At 34.5% G+C, this 25,187-nt stretch overlaps 1 protein-coding gene across 1 annotated transcript in view; it reads right to left on the bottom strand.

The window, feature by feature from the left end:
* The window catches only part of ctnnd2a (catenin (cadherin-associated protein), delta 2a), a 644,499-nt gene that overhangs the window by 197,359 nt on the left and 421,953 nt on the right, over nucleotides 1–25,187 (bottom strand). Inside the window, 1 exon segment of the mRNA XM_056450831.1 lies at nucleotides 9,826–10,039. Coding sequence (XP_056306806.1) covers nucleotides 9,826–10,039 — 214 coding nt within the window.

Raw genomic sequence — 25,187 nt, 5'->3', positions numbered from 1 at the left:
TGTTTAATGTGTTTTTTTAACTGGGTGTTTTTATTTCAATAAGATTCAATTCAAGTTCAAGATTCAAGCTTTTTATGAAAGTAATATCTTATCGCTCACTAAAGCTAATAATAATCAATCATCATTATCAGTCTCACAAATTCATACTGTTATTCTGTTTACCCTTGCCCAGTAGTGAGCTTTTTATGCTGCCAATCTTGTTCCAGTAGAATTTCGTGGTTCATTTTAGTCTTGACTTTTACTTTCTTAAGTCTTTGAACAAAAGCATGTGTTCAGAGAAAGGAAAGAACAACCTTGATTGCTGAACTGAGAGGGTATCTAATCAGAGAGCTTCTCATAAGGGAACAAGAGAGAGAGAGAGAAAGAGAGAGAAAGAAAGAAAGAGAGAGACTCATTGCTAGAGACTACAAGGACATAATTGTCGTCAGTGGTGACATTGACCAAGATCAAATCTCATGCCAGCAGAACACAGGTCTACATTTAGACCGCTTCATTTCACCAGGGTCTCTCACTGTACCGAGGAAAAATCCTACAGACATCTTCACTTTATTGCATGCCTGTGTGGAGACGCATGCAAGGAGCTGAATTTGTGCTATGTAGTGAGTAAATGTTTATGTACAGCTAATATGTTGCTGAAATACTGGATTAGTGAGAGTTTTGGGCAAAGGCTTTACTGTATGTACAGCTGGTTTTTAGATGAGTTTTAGTTGATCTGATCACAATTGGAGCTACCGGAGTAAGTGAGTTCTAAAAAATTTAAGCTTGTTTACTATAAACCACTTCCAATAAACTTAATCTATCTTTATAATGTAAACAATTCCTTGCATACTGTAAATGCTCATGTGGTTTTATGCATTTGAACAGCCACAGCCCCCTTCAGCAACCCCCCCTCCCCAACTCTACCCCTAAAAAAAACCCAGCTACTACCTATTAACTTAATTCCTTAACATTACGTGACATGTCCTTAAAGATGGGGTTTTAAAGGGATAGATTACTCAAAACTGAAAAAAAATTGTTGAGATTCTTTCTTCCAAAACAAACAAACAAACAAACAAACAAACAAACAAACAAACAAACAAAAAAAAAGCCTGGAAACCTGTAACCAATGACTTCTATAGTGGAAGTCACAATGGAAGACAATGGTTACAGGTTTTCTGCTTTCTTCAAAATATCTTCTTTAGTGTTTAACAGAAAAAGAACCCTTAAAGGTTTGTTACCACTTGAGATGAGTAAATAGTGAGTTTTTTTCTTAGGTGAACTATCCCTTTAACTTGATTAATTATCAAATCATTAATTTGGTTTTAAGGTGAAATACCTTTTAATCTTTTTTTACCAGTCTTGACTCAAACACAAATAAGCATAATTAGTAGAGGTGTGAACCTACACTGGTCTTACGGTTCGGTTCGGTTACGATTATCATGTCATCAATTTGGTTCAATTCAATATCTCGGTGCATCACGGTGCATTGATGATGTTTTCCATATGATACACAATTTTATATTTTACTTCAAAAGCACAAAAAATGTATAAATATATTTATATATTATTTGTAATACAATTTTGTCCCTTGATACAAACAGTCAGAACTGGACCTTTAAAAGCTCAAGTACATGCACAGAACACCATGAGCATTTATAGCAAATAAACAAATGTAAATATCCCGCTCACTTTATGAGCCCTGTCGAGCGAGTTCTTACATCTCTATGATTGGTCACATGTTCAACGAAAAGGGCTTCGATTGACTCTAATGCGCTGGCGCTGTTCACCGATGAGTGACACTGATAAACGGCAGCGGCGATCACAGCTGATCCATAATAGACATGGTGGAGAAATCTCTCTTTGCATACCCTCACTCATGTCTGTATCCATAAATATCGCTGTAACAGCTGAGAGGAGAGGAAAAGTTACCTCACACCAACAGGTCAAAGGGCCACAGCGAGAGAGAGAAATGGAGTTTAATTTTCTCAATCGCAGTGAAATAGAGGCTTCTGCTGTTAATTCAGTGTCAGTGAAAGACTGTCCAGCAAACATACACGCAGTGAATTGTGCAGAGTTTCTGCATTTTAAGTAGTTGGAGTGTTTTGATTACTCATGCTCGTTTCCCTTACCACAGTAAGCTACCGCGAAATAGCGCATATGGAATAAATGACATCAGCACATAATAAACGGTTATGATCTATTACTGAACCAATACCGAAATGTCCACGTCTGCATCGCGGTGCACCGAAGAAACAATTAATTTTGACACCCCTAATAATTAGGTGTAGACTTTTTTTTTGCAAAGTGAGTTACATACTTATTAACAGTGTTGGGGTAACGTATTACAAGTAACGTGAGTTACATAATATTATAACTTTTCTAAGTAACAAGTAAAGCAACGCATTACTTTAAAAATTAAGTAATATGAAGTACTATTACTTGGCGTCAAGGTGCGCAGTGAGTAGCATGACTGCCTCACAGCAAGAAAGTCGCTGGTTCAAGCCTCGGCTGGGTTAGTAGGCATTTCTTTGTGGAGTTTGCATGTTCTCCACATGTTCACGTGGGTTTCCTTCCTGGTGCTCCGGTTTCCCCAGAAAAGGGGATTGTCTCAATGGACAGTGATTTTACTGAACTAATAAGACAATAATACAGAGGTGGCAAAAACATTGCTTTCAACTTTCATTACTTAAAAGACGTTCTCAGAAGGTAACATTATTCAAAAAAAAAATAATTTTATTACTTTTTTTGCAAAGGTAAATGAAGATGTAGGTTATACAGTGTGTCATTAAATGCAAAGCTCCTCTATTTAAAAAAAGAAAAACACCCTGCAAGTTCTGAATGAGATCAATCCTCAAGCTGGTATGAAAAAGAAACCCAAAAGTAACTCAAAAGTAGCATAAAGCATCACTTTCCATAAAAAGTAACTAAGTAACTAGTTATTTTTGGGGGGAGTAACTCAATTTTGTAATGCATTACTTTGAAAAGTAACTTACCCCAACACTGCTTATTACTATCACACAATGTTTAAACAAAATTAGGTTATTAGAAAATAAATACAGCACATCCTAATTCCACTTCATATGAAACATTAAAATCTGGCACTTAACTAGTCCCATACTGATAATAGGTTTGCAGTTAGTAATATTAATCTAAAATTGTAATTATATTTCACATTATTACTTTTTTATTTATCATTGATCTAGCCTTGGTGAACACAAGAGAAAGAAAATATCAAATACTCAAAATTAAAAACGTTTGGATTGTATGCTATAAATGGATAAAACAGAGTTGATGTAAGGTCGTATGCTAGCAATGCAGAAAAAGACAAAAACCAGACGCTGAGTGGAATTAGTCTAAGCATGAATCCTCCCTAATTTCAGCATACAATCACAGTGAGTAGTGCAATTCAAACACCTCTCGCTGCCAAAGGATTCAGACAGTTTCTCAGGGGATGTTCTGTTGTCTGGGTTTTCTAGCGAGCTTCCTGTTCCTGCAGACCAACAATCCATCTGTTCTTCAACATTCATCCGACTCATAAAGGAACAAGCTCGCACTCACAAAGCCAGATTCTCTTCTATTTGTCTTTCACACTGGCCTCTAAGCACTTCCTTTAGGAAAACTACACGTCAAAATGTGTTGTACAGCTTATTCTGTTTGAAGATGCATGATAAAAAATAAACCAAAAAAAAAAAAAAAACTAGTTGTACAGCTTCACGATACATCTGTGATAAAATATGTATTAACTCCCACACAAAAACAAACTACAATAGGTGTACACAGTGCTGTCTGGTATTGGCACCCTTGGTAAATATGAGCAAAGATGGCTTGAAAACTAATATTTTGATTGTTTATCCTTCTGTTTGCTGGCTCGGAATATTAACAAAAATCTCTTTTAAGTACAGCACAGTTTAATTACATTTTATTCTCAATGAAAATTTACATTTTTTAGTACACCCGGGGTCAGCAATAAACTCCTGTTTCATATGTATATGTTATATATGCTATATGAGGCAACACAAAAGGCTAAACTCACTAAGGGTATATTCACACTTGTATTGGTTTGTTTGATTGAATCAAACTCAAGTTTGTTTCCCTTTTGGTGCAGATCTTATAGTTAGATGTGAACACAGAAATCACACTCTAGATCACCCTAAACAAATGAACTAAGACCCAGCTGAAGAGGTGGTTAGGTCTGCTTCCAAATAAACTGTGGTGTGGTTCATTTAAAGCGTGAATATGATCTGACCTTAATCCAAAACATTTGCAGAAAGCCCTGTGCCTTTTGAGTTATCAGGATCCCCTAGCTTGATTGTTTTCCATCAATGGCGTCTGCTGTTGATATTCAACCATCAGCCCAACAAACCCAGCTAACAAACTCCATTATGCACTTCAGAGCTACAGCAGGACTTTGTCAGTGGTGGTCCTTTGGACAGCTAATGGTTGCATGTCAAGGAAGTATTACTATCCAGTCAATGGCTGACATTGGCACAGGTGTGATTTCTTTTACTTGTTTACTGTTTTACTTGCCAAAAGGGTGGTGTGAAAGTGAACCACACCAAATCAAGAGTCAACATCATGTTTGGTCTATAACAAATCAAGTAACTTAAATACTTTCCTGGTGTGAATACACACTTAGGCATTTGCCACAATGGGAAAAGCTTGTTGATCTTTTTACGAAATGGGACACGACTATAAGAAAATACAGCAAAAACGCACAATCAGAGCAATTAAGGGACTCCAATCAGCTAAGTATTATGATTCAGCCTGAAAGAGAGCTTGTTTTTCTTTATCGTTGTTAAAATATATATTTACAGTGCACAAAAAATGTCCACACTGCAGAAATTAGTTGAGTTTTTGTGTCAGAAAGTCAACATCATCTACACCATCACATACTGACTTTAAGTTTTTAAGAAAAAACTACTCTCATCCTAAAACAAGCCCAAGCATATTAAGTTTTTTTAAGTTAATATTTTGAGCACAAGATCAAAAGGTTCAACAAAAAAGGAATTTTCTTTCCAGCAATATTTGCTCATTTTTACCAAATGTGCCTATATTAGCGGACAGAACAGTAGGTTGATGTCAAATCAATGTGATTCCAAATCAGAAATTTTTGACTTTCAAACTGTGACATACTCCAGGACGAAATGATGCGCCCATTTCTGTTGTGGGAAAAGCTGTGCACAAACCTCACAGGCATCTGAAGCCGAAGCTGGCAGAGCACCTGACCATCAGGTCCGAGTGGGTCCATATGGCTGCGTCTACTTTTTGCGCGTCAAAAAAACCCAAGCACATTTCTGCAGAGTGAAACCGTCAGGCAAAGCATGACTCAGAAGCGCTGCTCTGCTTGAGATTGAGAGGCTGAGAATCCTCTGGGCAGCCGGAGACCTTGAGGCTTCCAGCTTGCTGATTAATTTGTGACAGGAAGTCTCTCTAAGTGCCCTGTGTGCAATGCTTTTAATTTATATGTTAATCTGAATTCAGAGTGTAGCAGGCATTTCCAGTGTGGCTTCGTTCCAGAGTCTATCCATTCCGCCACTGAAACAATTTACAAGCATGTTTGGGAATGCAAAGCCATTGGAGATGTTATTCTTTTTAGGACAGGTAATTTATTTTGAGGAAAATATCTCTTTCTATACTTGATGGTGAACAAAAACAAATGAACAAAAACTTTTTATATAGCACTCATAAATTACAGGAGGGAAAGTTTAAATAAAACAAAATAAAATAAAATAAAATAAAATAAAATAAAATAAAATAAAATAAAATAAAATAAAATAAAAATAAAATAAAATAAAATAAAATAAAATAAAATAAAATAAAATAAAATAAAATAAAATAAAATAAAGTTAGGGTCAGGATTTTTAGCCCCCCTGTTTATTTTCCCCCTAGTTCTGTTTAACGGAGGGACGATTTTTTCAACACATTTCTGAACATAATAGTTTTACCAACTCATTTCTAATAACTGATTTATTTTATCTTTGCCATGATGACAGTAAATAATATTTGACTAGATATTTTTCAAGACACTTCTGTACAGCTTAACGTGACATGTAAAGGCTTAATTAGGTTAATTAGGCTAACTAGGCAGGTTAGGGTAATTAGGAAAGTTATGGTATAGTGATGGTTTGTTTTGTAGACTATCAAAAATATATAGCTTAAGAGGGCTAATAATATTGACCTTAAAATGGTTTTTAAAAAATTTAAAACTGCTTTTATTCTAGCCAAAATAAAACAAATAAGACTTTCTCCAGAAGAACAAATATTATCAGACATACTGTAAAAATGTCCTTAAAAAATAAAATAAAATAATTTGGGAAATAATTAAAAAAAGAAAACAAAAAAATGAAAGGGAGCTAATAATTCTGACTTCAACTGTATATGACTGAGTAAAACAGATTATGTACATCCACTAAAACTGGTCAATTACTGTTTATTTGTACACACAAATTAAGTGAACTTATTTTAATAAAAAAACTTGCAAAAAAAAAGAAATACTCATTATACTTGAGGTCTTGAGACGAAGAACCATATAAGTCCATATTTTCAATTTTAAATAATGTGATTATTCTTTTTTTTGGATTGTGAACATTACGATATACTTTTATTTTACTTGAAGATAGACAACAAAAGCTTCTCATTTCTAAGGTGATAAAATTTTCAGTGTCGGTAATAAAAATCTAAAGTTATTGGGATTTATATTTCTCAATTGTGGAAGAAAGGTATATGTCCTGTTAGTGTGAAATAACAGTATAACTGCAATTCATCATATCACTTTAAACCACTAAAGATCTGATTCATCTACCATCCAACAATTTTTCTCTATTCAAGGAACTAAATTAAATTTCAGAAGAAACATGTATTTATATTTATTACTGAACATGTGGCGCATATATTCTCTGATACAAAAACTGTATTCAGTGTTTATTAGGAATTTCTTTAAAGTAGTCACACAAATGTACAATACAAGTCATTCTCTAAAGCAAAAACTTGTAATGATTCACTATATGCATAGTGCATGATTCATGATTACATTTTTATGTTTGAACCAGCATGTCATGATTTTTCCAAATACAATGTGATCCTGTATTAACATCTATGTTAATGTTTGATGATGTTCGAAAATGTAATCCACCCAAGCAGGAACCTACCGCTCTCCCTCGTGAAGCAAATACGGAAGTAACTGAAACTGCAATTCATCGAAATTCCACTAGTCCTTGCTCCATAATAGAGCAAATTTCTATTGACCCCAACTTTACAGCAGAAAAAAAAAGTGTTTACAGCCTGGTACAAAGAACGATTTTGGTTCATATAGCTAATATTACCCTTCATGACAACTGTGAAGGGGGTGAATTTTTTCTCATCCGTTTTGTTTATATTAAGTTATATTAAGTCTGCATAATTAAGGGCGTGGCCACCTGAGTGACAGCTAGGTCTTGCTGCTCACTGCCACTTTACCTTAGCTGATTCTGGCTGATTAGCTGCTGAACTCAGCAAATACATTGCATTTTTGTTTTGTTTTATGTGGCTTTACACAGTCAGTTACGTTTTGGAATTATTTCTTACAGTTATCAGATGATATGGCATGCTGTGTGCACTTAATTGTGCTCACAAACCATTCACGTGGCCTCCATTTCCCAGGTGAGAGAAATTATACACTTATACCATCTCTATAAATGTATCTGTTTTATTTAAGATCATTTATCATTTATATTTTTCTTTAGACCTGTAATGCACTCCAGAATCTGACAGATTGATTAGCTGTAGGCTATAGAACAGTCATCTAAAAAGTTGTCATACAGTGTTATGCCTGGATTTCATAAATAGCCTTGCATTTACTAACACAGATTATATTTTAAGTCTTAAGTAAAGTAATTCGTGTTTTCCTCCTGTAGAAAAACATCATAAGAAAAATTCTAAGTGAAATTTCTCAATGTGTTACAACAGTGTTTTAAAAGACTAAACACTTTATTAATATAGTACACAACCAAGCATGTGTGGTCAGAACACAAACGAGTCGCAGGTAATGCAAAATGCAAGCATGTGTCTGTAGGTCCGCTCCGCCTCTTTGCCCTTGTTTGGTATCCCCTGGTCAGTGCAATGACGCGCGAACAAAATGGTGTCGGTTGGCCACGCCCACTTGTGGCTTCATTTGCACTCTTTAGAAACCTATGGGTGATGCCACAGATTCTATGTGCATATCTTTTAGAGTCTATGATCCATGCCTGTTCCCTACCCCTAAACCCAACCATAACTGTGAAGTCTTCCCAAAAATCAGAGGGGATTAATAGTTGGATAATACTCATGTAGAAGCGCACAAACCTAACCCTAAGCTTAAACTTAACATAAATGATAAACGTATCCCTTAATTCTAATTGGCTGATTGGAAAGGATGTTGATCCAAATCAGGTTAGGGTTTGAACCACATATCAATATCCATATATATGGCTTTCCAGCATAGTAGACTTGCTCAGTATCAATTCAGTATTACTATAACATTGACCCTGTTATACTATAAAACATACTTTTTAGCTACTCATTCGACAACTATGCAGATATATTTAAATGTCAATGCAAAATTCAATGTCGTAATAACAGGCTGCCTAATATATGACTCTTCTACATCAATGAAATTGTCTCTACCTTGATTACAAGCCCCAACATCAAACCTTTATTAACAAAACATTGAACAGTTTAATGTTTTGAGTTGTCATTCAGTCTGCGTTTCACACAGAGCAATGAGAAACAGCTTGGGCTGTTCAGAACCAGAATATGAGAGAGGCTTTGAAGGCAAATTCTCACTGAAATTAATGATTTACATACATTTGTTTTGCATAGTTTACATTTATTTATTACTTTGTTATTAACTTTTCAAATACAAAATTGCCACAGTCACATGTACTTCGGAGAAAACTAAAGATTTGTAGCCCAATTCATTGGACATTTTACTTCAAAACTGCCTCAACGTTGCAAATGTTATAAAGGAATCAATGTGGTATCAATTTTGCAAAAATGATGCAACTTTTCTTGAGCTGTTAGATTACCAGTGCTTCTTACATCTTTGTACTATTTAAGCATAATGAAACAATGTCACAGACATCTTTATCTGTTTCTGAGAAATCTGACCATGCAGTTTAGCACCACTCGTTGGTCATTTCACAAATTATCTGTCATGAAATATAGAAGCAGCAACATAATATCATCCTTGCGAATGTATTTTTCATGAGCTTGGGTTACTGCACTTGCAATGACTACAGTAAAACCAATGCCTTTCCTTAACAAAGAGACATTAAAATAGGAACTAAATGAAGTCTTCTAATTGTCAAACATCAATCAACTGTCCATTACTCAATGAGCAAGAATTTCAAATGAAAGAGATTAAAGCTTCGAAACAGATCATAAGACAATTAAGCGTAGAGTCTGTGCACTTAAAATTAAAAGAAACTCTTGCTAAAATCAAAACCCACTGATTTAAAGGGATAGTCATACAAACATGAAAATGACCTCATTTATTGTCTCTCATGTGGTTTTAAATATTTATAAGATTATTACTTATGTTGAACACAAAAGAATATATTTTGAAGAATGCACCCATTGAGTTCAATAGTAGGAAAAAAAATTGGAGCCAGCTACCAGCAATTTTCAAAATATATTATTTTCTGTGTTCAACTAAACAAAGAAACTCAAATAATAAAGTGAATCATGAAAAATGCTACATTTTTTATGGTGAACTATCCCTTTAAGCGCAATTTTTCGTTATTACCCCATTTCACCATGAAATGCTGTGAAAAAAGTAATTAATATTCAAACTGAAGACAGAGTAATGTCAGGGCCAGCAGAAGTTCTTACCTGTGACCAGTTCTCTAACTTCCACATCAGAGGTTTTGCGGAGCAGACGGACGAGCGCAGGGATTCCTCCACAGTTCTTCAGAGCGATTTTATTATCATCGTTGGCCTTGCCGTAAACAAGGTTCCGCAGGGCACCGCAGGCGCTTCTATGAACTTCAGCCATCCTGTGATCCAGCAGATCCACCAGCAACTGAATGCCACCCTGCCTCCGTATCTGAGAGAAACAGACAGATACGTGATGATGAGGGATGTTATTTTCCCATTTTCAAGACTATGTGAGTTTGGGTACAAGGGTAAAACAACTGCATTTACATGAATAGTAGCACAAATGAATGAACTAGTGAACTCATTGTCCTACATGAAAATTACTGGCAAATTGACTGTTGAATGCAGGTAAGGAGCAACATGTTGCTGACGGATTAAAAAAACAAAACAAAAAAACATTCTTATTCACTCTGTCATGTAGCTTTTAAAAGACAAACTCTTGCTGCAGAAAACATCACCAAAACACAACTCTTCATCGTATGGCTGCATAATTAATTGATGGCAATTTCATGCACATTTTGTCAGTAAACCGGCTCTGCAATGAGCTGTACATTTCCAGCAGCTGCTTTAGATGAAGCAGAATTTACTGCACAGAGCCATAGTTCACTGACAAGCTACGCGAAAAATTGCAGATGATTTAATTGGTGCAATTCTGAAATTAAAATTTTTTATACTGATATTATAATAATGGTTTATGATTTAAAAAATAATTTTGTGGACAGAAGCTTCTTAGTAATATATGGCTTTGTGTTGCTGCTAATAACATGAGTTTAATGCAAAATCACTTCATGACATCTGTTGAATGTCTGAAGTAAGTCCCTCCGAGAGATCATTCTGTAGTCAATAAAGGAAGTTCTCTGCTTGATTTCCTGGGTCTCTTCTTTGCGACATATCTGCAGTTTCCATGCAAAAGCATCCTCTGGCCTTTGAAGAAGATTTACTATTGACCACAGAGCTGTGCTTCTCTGACAAGATGCACATGACAATCACACAATCACACATTTCAATTACATTTGGATTTATCGTGCAGGCTTACTTCACCGCCAACTTCTTTACACACGTCAGTGTGTGTTCATTCTTTCCCCAGTTTAACGACAAACATAATGTTTCCCATAAGATTCTAATAAAATTGCTGTCATTGTTAAAATTGCCATTAGACCAGTTCACAGTCCACACAACATGCTTATTAACAGGCTTAGTCTGCACTCAAAAAAAAAAAATAGATAGATAGATAGATAGATAGATAGATAGATAGATAGATAGATAGATAGATAGACAGACAGACAGACAGACAGACAGACAGACAGACAGACAGACAGACAGACAGACAGACAGACAGACAGACAGACAGACAGACAGACAGACAGACAGACAGACAGACAGACAGACAGATAGATAGATAGATAGATAGATAGATAGATAGATAGATAGATAGATAGATATAATAATTTATATTCTCATTGTGAACTCATTTTGAACACTGCATTTGAATGTAACTTCAATTGATCTGGTCAGTGTGAATAGAACAGCTTTGGCCTCAACATCCGGCGAGTCATTTGAAAGTTGACCTTTCTCTTCTGACATTCAGTTGTGCTGCCTCACATAAATTAAAAAAGAAAAAAAAAAAGACAAACTCAGGGAATTCAGTGTTAAGTCCCACCGAAACTGCTTAGCGTCAGTCCATGAGATCATTTGGAGGATAAATGAACAAACAGTAGGCGCTGAGTCCATAACCAGTGTATTTGAAAAATCAATAGTAAAGGGTGTCTGAGAATGAATCACTCTTCAGACTGAGAGGTGTGAGTAAATCTCTATCAACAGGGCTTTGCTTTTCTACAATAAAGTCAATTAAAGTCAGCCAGGATCTGAGATTGCACTTAAACAAGCCACGCATTCCTGACTACACTGAAAAACAACACAGATTGACATTTACTCAATCAACGCAAATTGATAAGTGTCATTTTATTTTTATTATTATTTATTTTATTTTATTTTTTGTATATGTAGAAGAACATATACTGACATTATTTCCCAACTGACAAAGACTTGGCAAAATAAAATAAAATAAAATAAAATAAAATAAAATAAAATAAAATAAAATAAAATAAAATAAAATAAAATAAAATAAAATAAAATAAAATAAAATAAAATAAAATAAAATAAAATAAAAATAAAATAGAAGTAAAGTAAAGTAAAAAAGACTTGGTAAAATAAAATAAAATAAAATAAAATAAAATAAAATAAAATAAAATAAAATAAAATTAAATTAAATTAAATTAAATTAAATTAAATTAAATTAAATTAAATTAAATTAAATTAAATTAAAGTAAACTAAATAAAAGTAAAAGTAAAACAAAATAACTAACTAAATCTGTTAAAATGTTTTTTTAATCAAGCTAAGCTAAACTAAAATTATTATATGAATATAATTAAATTTAAATATGAAAAGTTAAAATCTAGAAAATAAAAACATTACTACATTTTATTTCTCTATAAATCAATAGCAATAACACTCGGTAGAATTAAAGTGAAAAAAAAAATACAGATTTGTAGATTGAATGACATAAGCCTGACTAAAAAACTTTTATTTCTGTCCATCTAATTCACATTAACTTCCTTTGGTGGCTGATTCTGCCACCGTTTGGTCTCTTACAGACTAATAAAAACCAAGCCAAAACATTTTGAAAGATTTGACATAAAACCATCTGAGCTAAATTATTAAGAGAGAGTCACACCTGCGTCTGTCTGCAGATTCATCAAGCGATTGCACTAGGAATTTCTAATTTCCTGTCCTGCTGCCAACTGGCACACACAATACCCTTCTGCATTGGCTTTAGAGGAGCGGCGGAGCAGTTCTGCCAGATGTGCTTCTGAACAGCAGCGTCACAACAGATCAGCAACCTGCCTTCACTTCAACAGCCGCTCCAATGGACATCACAAACACAATGCTTTGTCTGAAGCTGAGGAGTGATCTAGTAGCCCAGTCTAAGACATATTCTGTTTCTTCTAAAAAAAAATACTTGTTTTGGGTTAAAATATATTTTATATTTATGCTAAATATATTTTATAACCATGAGGCTCAATAAAATATATAATTGCAATCGAAAATATATTGATTTTAACTTCTATTTAACAAAATATTTCTAAATGTGTTTCCAAGATTAGAATAGACTTGAACAGAGATCTAAAGTATACACACTGAAAAAAAACCCAAAACATTTATTGGATTTACACATTTTTTTAAGGTAAACAATTTTTTTGGGATGAATTTAAACATCATTCATTTTCTTTTCGTTTTAGTCCCTTTATTAATCTGGGGTTGCCACAGCAGAATGAACCACCAATTTATCCAGCATATGTTTTACACAGCGGATGCCCTTCCAGCTACAACCCATCACCGGGAAACACTTATACACACTCATTCACACACATACACTACAGACAATTTAGCTTGCACAAATCACCTATATACCATGTTTTTGGACTTGTAGGGGGGAAACTCGGAGCACCCAGAGGAAACCCACGCAAACATGAGGAGAACATGCAAACTCCACACAGAAACACCAACTGACCTAGCCGGTGGTCAAACCAGCGACCTTCTTGCTGTGAGGCGATTGTGCTACTCACTGCACCACTGTGGTGCCTGAATTTAAACAAACAAAATTTTGCACTATCAAATTCATTTGTTTGATTGAATTTAGCCCATATAAACTGTTTCAAACACTAATCTTAAAAAACTGAGTAAATCTAATGAATTTCTATATTTTCAAGGCAGTGTTTAAAGAAAAGAAAATTATTTAGAGTAACAGAAATTTATATTGTGGCCAGCTGTACAAATTATATACAGCTATTCTAATTTGGCTGTGTTTTTTTGTTTATTTTTACACTTTTTTATATAGAAAATATATTAACACGACCGGTCAAAAGTTTGGGGTCAGTATAGGACTTTTAAATGTTTTAAAATAAGCTTCTCCTGTTTACAAAAACTGCATTTATTTAATCAAAAATACAGAACAAATTGTAAAATTGTGAATGTTATTGCACTATAAAATAACTGTTCAAAAGTAGTTTATAATTTAATTAAAAGATTTATTCCAGTGATTTTATAGATGAATATTCAGCTTCATTACTTCAGTCTTCAGAGTCACATGATCCTTCAGAAATCACTCGATTAATTATTTTTGTAAATATTATTATTATTTATATTATTATTAATAATAATGGCATTAGTAATACTAAAAGCAATACTAACTGGAATAATCGTTTAATTTAAAACTACATACAATAAGCAATTATTAAATTTTTTTTATAAATATTTAACAATTTAACTGTTTTTTTTTACATTTAATAAATGCTGCCTTGATCAACAGAATCATTTTCTTAAAAAAAAAAAAAAAACTGACCCCAAACTTTTGACTGGTAGTGTGTGTTAAATATATATATTTTGCAGTGGGGCTGCGGACAAAACTGAAGAGGGAAAGTGAGGCATTGTGGGTGCTGGTGTCACTGACAAAAGTAAAGAGTTGTGGGGATATGTGGGTCGGGGGTTGGCTTCCTGGTACTGGGCCTCGTAATAGTAACTCTGGGGTATCTCAAAAGTGCCTTGGGCCCTTACGCCCGATTCACATAAATGCGATCGTCATAGCATTGTCTGCTAATGAAATTAGACCACAATTGGTAAGTGTTTGAGCTGGGGAATGTGCATAAAGCGAAGAGATTGGCTGACACTTCTGTTGGTGCTTGAAAATTTGAGAAATTCACAACTTCTGCAGCGAGCGACGCGGCTAACGCAGGGCAGACGGATCCACAATTCAGTTCAGCAAAGCTTGATGTCACCCATTCAAAGTGTATGGGGAGCATTGATGCTGACGCCGTGTGTGAATTGGTTATTAGAATTGTCCTACTTAACCTAGATATTCTGATCTTCTGTGAGTAATCTAGCAGTTTTTTTTCCATAGATTTTTCTGATCTGCTTTCTCCCTATATGATAAAAAAAAAATGCATTTAAAATATTTTTGCTATACTTTGTAACTGTGAGGCTCAAATATTTATTTTTTCAGATAAAAAATACATTAAATGTTGAAATGTATAAATTTTATATAAACCATAATATATAGCAAAATTGATTAGCAAGAAAAACAAAACATTGTGCATAATAATTGTCCATTATTAAAAATAAACAAATGAAGAATTGCATTCTAAACTAGCTTAGTGTAAGATAAATATATTCAATGCCCATATACAAGATTTTTAATTATGTTTATTAATTTCAACCTCAAATAAACTTTCCTTCCAGTATTATGTGAATGAATGTTCTTTTAAAATATTTAGACAAACATATATTTTTATATATTATTTTAAATACATTTCAGAAAATGTACCAAAAAGGGCAAATTATCAAAATTATATATTGGCCAATTTTGGTTTACTTTAAAATGTAGAAAATATACATTTAACTACACTGGTTAGATTGTGCTGCTTGTACAGCATGCATATTCAAACAACACCTGACAGTAAAACAGGCACAGCTCATCCCGAGAGACAGACAGACATGTGGTTAACATAAAAGTCTGCGCTTCATTCATGTGCTCAGATGTGAGAACGCAGCCCCAGTACACGCAACATTATATAGAGGAAGTATAATTAATTATTGTGATTGCAGGATGCTTGGAAGCTACAGATGTTTGCAAGCAACAAAACATCAGAGGATTAAAAAGCAGGAACTGAGGGGATGTTGATATGCTCTGTCAAGAAAAAAACATCTCACAGTCTCACCATTCAGACTTTTTTCCTCAAATACTGTTTTATTTCTTTTCAGAATCTAAAATGCTTTGCATTAACAATTTACATCTTGCAGTTTGAAGAAGAAAAGTGTAGTTATGAGAATCACTCTAATAACTAAAATTCTATAAATACAAAGACTCAAATCTGAGAAGAAAAAATAAAATCAGAAGTTTGAGACAGAATTTTTTCATAGCAATTCTGAGTTTTTTGAGACTTTTTTTGAGACTTGTTTATATCTCACAATTGTGAATAAACATTTAGCAACTATGGCTCTTTTATCATAATTGTAAAACAATTAAATCTAAACAGATAGCAACAGAAACTCTTATGTTTTTATGAATTTTATCTAGACATTTTCACTTTGTATTTATCAATTTGATGTTAACAATTTTAATAAAGTTTTTCTGTCTCATACACTCACCGGTCACTTTGTTAGGTACACCTGAATAGTTCCAGGTTGGACCCCCTTTTGGCTTCAGAACTGCCTTAATCATTTGTGGCATTCATTCAACAAGGTACTGGAAATATTCCTCAAAGATTTTGTTCCATATTGACATGATAGCATCATGCAGTCGCTGCAGATTCGTCGGCTGCACATCCATGATGCGAATCTCCCATTCCACCACATCCCAAGCTTTATCGGATTGAGTTCTGGTGATTGTGGAGGCCATTTGAGTACAGTGAACTCATTGTCATGTTCAAGTAACCAATCTGAGATGATCCGTGCTTTATGACATGGTGCGTTATCCTGTTAAAAGTAGCCATCAGAAGATGGGTACACTGTGGTCATAAAAGGATGGACATGGTCAGCAACAATACTCCTCAGGTAGGCTATGGTGTTGATACGATGTTCAATTGGTACTAATGAACCCAAAGTGTGCCAAGAAAATATCCTCCACACTATTACACCACCACCACTAGCCTGAACTCCACGCTTTTATGTTGTTGATGCCAAATTGTGACCCTACCATTTGAATGTCGCAGCAGAAATTGAGACTCATCAGACCAGGCAACGTTTTTTCAATCTTTTATTGTCTAATTTTGGTGAGTCTGTGGGAATTGTAGACTCAGTTCCCTGTTCTTAGCTGACATGACTGGCACCCGGTGTGGTCTTCTGGTGCTGTAGCCCATCTGCCTCAAGCTTTAATGTGTTATGCGTTTAGATATGCTCTTCCCCATACCTCCGTTTTAACGAGTGGTTATTTGAATTACTGTTGCCTTTCTATCAGCTAGTCTGGCCATTCTCCTCTGACTTCTGGCAACAGCAAGGTGTTTGCGTTCACAGAACTGCCACTCACTGGATATTTTCTCTTTTTCAGACCATTATCTGTAAACCCTAGAGATGGTTGCGCATGAAAATACCAGTAGATCTGCAGTTTCTGAAATACTCAGACCAGCCCTTCTGGCACCAAAAACCATGCCACGTTCAAAGTCACTTAAATCACCTTTCTTCCCCATTCTGTTGCTCAGTTTAAACTGCAACAAATCATCTTGACCATGTCTACATGCCTAAATGCATTGAGTTTCTGCCGTGTGATTGGCTGATTAGAAATGTGCGTTAGCGGGCAGTTGAACAGGTGTACCTAATAAAGTGAGTGTATATCCCGAAAGCCTAAAAACTTACAAGAAATAATCAAAATTACAAACAGCAAGATGTAAACACACAACTTTGCAACTACTGCAACTCCTAGCAATCTCACAGTATGTTAACACTTTTCTCTCTAAATTGGCCATGAAAAGTCAGAATTAAGATAAAAGCTAAAATAACAAAAAAAAACTTCTTTTTTTTCTCTTGGAAACACTCTTCCATATATTCCATGCAAGTTTTAATCAATGCTGTAAAATTGAGTTTATTTTACGGTTCATGTCCCTGTGTATACAAGTGCTGAAGTGAAATTCTGACTTTGTTATAGACATTTGGTTTCAAACACACACTATAATAAGGGGTTGACCAATCACAACAGACTGGGTTACTTGACCAATCAAAGCAAAACAGATTCTGTGAACGGCGAGGTGTAGAGCAATCGGATCCTTGAACAAACCATTTTAGACACGTTGAGAAAAGAACAGATGTTTTTTTGGCCAAAAAATAAAAAATAAATAAAAAATTCAATGGATGCAGAACCTTTAAAACAGCATAATAGAGGCACTTTAGCGTGGTCCTGAAGCAGTGGAGATGCTGAGATATTCAATTAGAGGCATGAGCGAGCTGTGCGGAAGTGCTTGCTCTCGACTCTACAGTGCATGTGCAAATGGATATTGACGGATTAGATTTTCCCCCCTCAAAAGGGCTGATAAAGCTGAACTTTAGCCAGAGGTGGGTTGCACAGGAGACAGACCTGGGCTGCTTTGCTGGAGCCGCGTGCTATAAATAGTGGCCAGCTGAGGACGAGAAAGAGCTGCCTTTGCACTTGGCCAGTGGTTCAGCAGGAAGACCATAAACATCAGAGCTCGGGCTGTCTGGCTGAAATGCTGCACTCATCAGTATTCAGCTCACCTCTGCTGCATGCGGGAGATACTGCTCTGTCATCTGATAGCCCTTCTCCTCTCTACCGCTTCAGTGTGTGTGTGTGTGTTTGTGTGTGAGCTAGTTCCTGTCTGGCTAAAGTTCATTTGCATCTGTCTTACAAAAAACCTCTGTCAGTATGAAATGGCATTTGCAATCTATTTTACTTCTGTAATGTGACGTATTTGGAGAAGATGATGTACGGATGACAAATTAAGTTTGGCGAAGACAGAATACTGTAATAAAGCACTCTCATAGTGTTTCGTGCCCCACAAGAATAATCTGACTGAATCAAAACCATATAAATAAAGTCCAACCAATTTACATATCAATGAGTCTTATGATTCTTCTGAGTGAAGCTTGTGTAAATGACTCCCAAAAAATGATGCTTGAGTTTCTGGTTATTCGGACAATTGTTTCTTGCGCTCAAAAAAATATTTCAAATGTTCAAACTACTGAAACAACACAATTGTTGAGATTTGTTTGTGACAACTTACTTGTTTTATGTTCAGTCTACTTAAATTTGTTAAATTAACTTTATCAATTTGTGTTGGGAAAACATGAATCAACTGTGCATTTTTTTTACACTGTGGTTAATCAAAATCATATACTATAAAAAGTTGTTAGTTACTTTATTTAAAAAAGTGAGTAAACCTGTTGTGTTAAAAGCAATACGTGCATACTTCCACTAGGTACAGTGGCCTTGAATGTGTGCTTGTTCCCCTCCCCTCTCCCCTGACGACCTACACTCACATTGCATTTTATTTTTCGAGCCGAAGCAAACTTACATCATCGATGATGCAACTGTTCAGTTTAACAGGAAGAGAAGTGCTCTTGCTAAGTACAGTGGACATTGCTTTAGTTAATTTGTTATATTTTATTTTTAGTCGTTTGGGATTCAGTGTCACGCAGTCAAATCTTTTGCAAAACAGATCCACTACTTTTGACGCTCATAAATGATCATAAAGTCATTGTGCTGCATGTATTTGGAGGTTTGCTGAAGGTGCAGCTGACTTGCAGCAAGGAGTTTGTATCTTTAATAAACTGACAGTTTGTGTGCATTGAAAAGTAAGAATGATTAATCAATCCATATGAATGTCTCTTAAAAGTGATGTCATGTCTTCAGTTTCGGGCTCAAGTGCACTTTGCACTCACACTACAAGCGTGCCGCGTCAAAGCCCAGACAAACCACGCTATGGCACACCTCTTCCAACCATGCCAGAGCCGGCCAACTGAACCACGCCTGAGAGTACTCGCACTTGTCAAACCTGGAAACGTGCCTGGGCACGGTTTGGATAGCCTAGTGCGAGTGCACCCTAAGTTGCCTTTTCTTGAAACAGTGAGTAAAGCCCAATCACTGTTCTATTTTTGTACCCCTTCCCCTTCCTCTTAGGCCTTGAAACAGAGTGTAAAGGGGAAGTGCTTCAAAATGTACCCCTAAGAATGAAACAGCACTAAAGCACCTGCACACGTCATCATATGTCATCGTGATCTCTTGCTTCATATGAGATCAACGATCGCGACTGCTGTATTGATTCCAGTTGCGTTATTTTTTGGTATTTATCTTCAGGAAATCACTGAAGGCAACAATATCATGTTATCATATCGATATAATGTGGCAATAAGATCGTAACTGTACTGTGCATTTACACCGTGAGACTTTTCTGACAGGGTATTCGTGTGCCATTGAGTGTCAGAATGTTGTGGGACTGCTATACAGGAGTTATTATTATGGATTATAGAGAGGGAAATTAAGCGGTTTTTATTTTAGCGCTCTTTTTAAAAAGCATGATGGTAAAACAAAAACGCAGTTACAGTATAAATGTATTAAAACATGTGCTTGTTTGTTGTAAAAATTCAAAATATACAGAATATATTCAAAAATACTTATTTGTGCATCTCTTGACTTCTGTGTGCAGCCATGCTGTCGCTGAAGATGGGGTATTTTTTTAACCCTTGGTTTCGAGTGTGGTCCTGAAAAATCTCTGTTTGAAGGGGTATCTAGCACTTCCCCTTAGCCCTACACCTTCAAGCTAAAGAGAATTGGGACACTGCAATGCGCAAAACAAGGAGTAGGGGTAAAGGGAAGGGCTAAGGGGTGGAATTGGGATTGAGCCTAAATCTTGGAACGGTTCAGTTGACTTAATTTTTGTAATTATGCATATTATGAATTTACTTCATAATTTTAAGGCTACACTCACTTTAAGTAAATCAAATAATCGCTTTAAAAGCAATGGGTTTACTCAGTTTAAAAGAAACTAGTATATTTTTACAGTGTACATTGTGTTTGGTCTAAACCAGGAATTGGGAACCTTTTTAGCAAAGAGCCATTTGTGATTTTTTTAGCAAATTAATTTTTTAAAGAGCCATTTGGCTGTATATATATCTCAAATTGCCTCTTTAAAAATGCATTTCCTACTGTATTACTATAAATTACTAAACACTACTAATATTATATTATTATTCATATTTCTAAAAATAATACAGGTTTAGAACCTTAATTTATGTCCAACTCAAAAATAAACAAATATGAAGAATCACATCTTGCGCAAGTCCTTGAATGAAAAAAAGAACAATTTATATTCTTTTTATTTTAACCATCACCACTCATGAATGTTGTTTCAATTTAAGTTACCATAGAAATGCAAGTTGTTTGCCTTTTATTGGTGTCACAATTCAAGTTTATCCACATTGCCACAAACACACATTGGTCGAAACTTCCTTTTTAATTGAGTTCTTCTTCATTTTGCTGTAAAAAATTACAATAAAAAGGAAATTGTAATTGTATTTTCAATACGAAACTGATTTTTAGTGATGCTTATAGTTTTTTAAACGGTAAAATAATATTGTACACTCTCAGAAATAAAGGTACACAAGCTGTCACTGGGGTGGTACCTTTTCAAAAGGTACACGCTTGTACTTAAAGGGTACATATTGGTACCTCAAAAGTATATATTAGTTCCTAAAAAAATTAAGATGAACACTTTTTATGTGTTGTACTTTTTAGGTACTAATATTTACCCTTGAGGTATTAATATGGACCTTTTAGGTACAAATTTGTACCTTTTGAAAAGGTACCACCCCAGTGACAGCTCTTGTACCTTTATTTCTGAGAGTGTAGGAATACAGCTGATGAGCCACGTATTTTTGGTCAAAGAGCCATATGTGGCTCAAGAGCCATAGGTTCCCTATTCCTGGTCTACACAATTCTCAAACCAATGGATTTTATTAGCCAGCTCTTTTAGTCAAACCAATTCAAAAACAAATGTGTCTTGATTCTGATTCTCAAATGAATGATTCTTGCTGCTGAATGTAAAGCACAAAACAATCAGAAGCAGTCACATTTCTGAACTCTTTGACTCTTTAGTGAATCAAAACCACAAAAATAAACCAAAACAAATAGATATAAATAAGAAATGGTTGCCAAACATTTTGATTTTATAAGTAATAATATTTAAAGGAATAATTGTTTTGTGTGATTCAAAAACATACTTACTATGTCCACCCCTAATTAAAACCCCTTAAAGTTTTAAAGGCATAGTTCACTCCAAAATAAAAATCTGTTATCATTTAATGTCATTCCAAACCTCTTTCTTTCTTCTGTGGAACATGGAAGAATGTAAAAAAAACAAAAACAAAAAGCGCTTAGGGTAACTCAAATATATGATCGGTGCTCTTTTGGTAAGGGATTCATCAAAACAACAACAGAAATCAGTCCAAGGCACTTGAAAAATGTGAAAAATTTAAAAAGCCTTTATTCACATGGCTAAATCTTAAAAAGTCTATGCGTTTCAGCAAGGAACTGCCTTCATAAGCGTAACAGTGATCAGGTGCATCTACAGTCTCTTTTGAGTACTACATTTGGCAAATGACTCATTTAAATATCTCAACAACACTCAAATAATATAACAGACAAAGTCAGTTATCATCATTAATTCAGCATAGATAGAGGAGGACATATAAACATACACAGACAAAGACTTGCATATATATATATATATATATATATATATATATATATATATATATATATATATATATATATATATATATATATATATAAAATTATTAAACAAGTATGTACAGATTAATATGCTTAAACATGGCATATGTACACCAATACGAACACACGTATATACTTGTGCATACATATATATACACATACACATATATAAACATGTACACACAAGAATGCATTTACAAACACATAGATATTCAACAATATATGATGATAATCTGTAAATCATCTGTAGAAAAACTGTTTTGTAAAATCTGTAAATCATCTATAGAAAAACAGTTTTGTAAAACAGTTTTTCTATAGATGCTTTGCAGATTATCATCATATATTGTTGAATATGTATGTGTTTGTATATGCATTTATGGGTTTTTCAATTTTCCACATTTTTCGAGTGCCTTGGACTGATTTCTGTTGTTGTATGGAAGAATGTATTTTTGAATTGAGCTGCTCACTGGTGTCATTTTTTACTATACATTCAAAAATGTGAAAGCATTTACTGTATGTATGCTGAAGAAAAAAAACAATGGCAGAGGAGATATAACTTCATGGTTTCACCACCATCTGCTGCAAAACTGTCACATTTAATTAGCTGTACTACTGTACTTTCCCAGGCCACCACACACACCACATCCCATATGCATTGCTTTCCTGAATTATTATTTATTCACATACTGTGTAAAAGTGAAGTTGGAAGTCCAGTCCCACTCCAGACTGAATTAGATGTGAAGAGCATCAGGGTCCAAAACCCTTGAATATGAAACCAAACCTAACCGAGAATGAGTCTTAAGTACCACTGTACTGGAAAACTCATTATATGAAGAGTTTACAAAAATAAAATGCATCGCAATAGAATGCAATAGAATGTGGTGCATAATGTACTGAATGATAAACAATCAACTTTCTGGAGACCTTTGATATGGTGGTTGTGGAATGGAAAATATTGGTGGTTTTTAACTGGTGGTTCACGACCCAAAGGTGGGCCACATATCTGCCCTGGGGTGCATTTCTGAAAACTATCATTAATCAAGTAAGGTCGCAAGTTTCGTCGTTACAAACATCCATCGTTCCATTGAACATTCGCAAACTGCATTGTAAACTTGTACGCTTGCAACTATACCTCTAGAGCTGTAGTTAGAAGCATAGTTAACGGTTGTGTTCCCTATTTCCCCTATTCCTTTTGAATGTTCCAACATTTAAACTTGGAATGATTTAAAAATAAAAAACAAACAAACAAACAAACAACAACAAAAAAACATTAAAGTAATTTATCTTATGCCTCATGCAAACTAGCAGTGACTTTGTAGCTGCCAGTCGCTTTGGGAGGCGACCTGCTGCAAATGCAGTCCTGTGTATGTCTACACAGCATGAATACAACTGGCCTCTGAGCGAGCTGAAAAAATCACGTAGACTCTACTGGTGCTCCTATTGGCTGTTGCTCAAGATTGGCTGTCACTCCTTCATTTGCATAAAGTTGAAGGATTCTCAACTGATTCTCAATGACAATTGCGTTGCCTTCGTAGTGCACTTTAAAAACATTTATGCCATTTTGAACGCAGCCATGACTCATGACAAAAGCTATAGGTGACCTATTATTTAAAAGCAGAATTTATGTTACATCTCCAAAGCTTGTAAAAAAAACTAAATATGTAGCATACAGTGCGTGAAAGGTTTAAATTTATAGAAGGTTATTTATTAGGAATTATATCTGTAGCCTATGTATATAATATGGACTTATTGGTTAGAACATTTCTGCAGTGGTTTGAACGTGTCACAGTTGTAACAGTAGACTTTTCAAATAAATAAATAAATAAATAAACAAACAAACAAATAAATAAATAAATAAACAATATCCTGCGTAATAATAATAATAATAATAATAATAATAATAATAATAATAATAATAAATGAATACTAAGATTATAATAAAATAATAATTAAGTATTAATATTATTACTAATAATAACAATTACTACTAATTAATATTAATATTAATATTACTACTAATAATAACAATTATTATTGTTAATTAGGATTTGTTTTTTATTTCTTAATAACTAGCCTACTGTAAATTACAACCATTAAAGATTAATATGATTTATATATGAGATTAGAATACGTGTTTGCTGAGTGGATTTATGTTTTAGAAGAAAATATGGAATATTCATAATATTTGTAAAAGAAACATAGTCCTGTTAACACATATTTCAATTAATATGGAAAACGAGTTCATGCTTTTACCAAAATTAGCCCAATATTGGATAAAAAAAAATGTGTGCATGTAAAGTGAAGTTTCATAAACTAATTTCGAGAGGAGCATGTGATATAATTGAGCACGTCTGGCCACTTATCTGTAATCAGTAATAATCCAATCAGAGTGATCCTAGTTTACTATAAATGGATCATTTTCACCCTACTGTTTCTATCTTCGTTTGGAAGAATCCCCCCTTCCACCCCATCTCCTCCTTTTCCTCCCTTTTCTAAAGGGTGAGCTCTCGAGATCTACCTGATCTCGGATCTCCTAATATGCTTATTGACCGGGCGGGAGCCCTGGGCTTAAATATTTCCGAGCTCAGGGTTCTCTCCCGGGACAGCATGCCAAACCTGCTTTATACGCCAAGCATATCTAAGTGGGAACTCTTGAAATAATATTATTTGCATTAAAATATTTTTTTTCCTCAAAAGATGTTGTTACACCACCCTGTATAGAGCGTTGGGACATTAGGACATTTACCATTATAAATAACGTCCTTCAAACAATGGATCTGTGACAAAGCAACTATGTTTTTGAGAAAAAAGTCTAGTTCTTTTCCCAAACGATGCATTGCACAATGATAGTTCAGTCGCGAGTTATGTTGCTGTTTGGGAAACGAACCCCTGATTGGGTCATGGACTGGAGGGAAACTATTCTAAATGCTTAATATGGAGCAAAATAAATACACTTTTGTAATGTCAACATTCTTGTTTAGTCCAAATCTTTATTAATAAAATATTAAAGAAAGTATTTATTAT

The sequence above is a fragment of the Danio aesculapii genome, chromosome 24 (genome assembly GCF_903798145.1).
Source record: "Danio aesculapii chromosome 24, fDanAes4.1, whole genome shotgun sequence".
In the NCBI taxonomy this organism is placed as follows: Eukaryota; Metazoa; Chordata; class Actinopteri; order Cypriniformes; family Danionidae; genus Danio; species Danio aesculapii.
The sequence above is the reverse complement of the archived record's forward strand: the minus strand, read 5'-3'. Positions and strand labels throughout refer to the sequence as shown.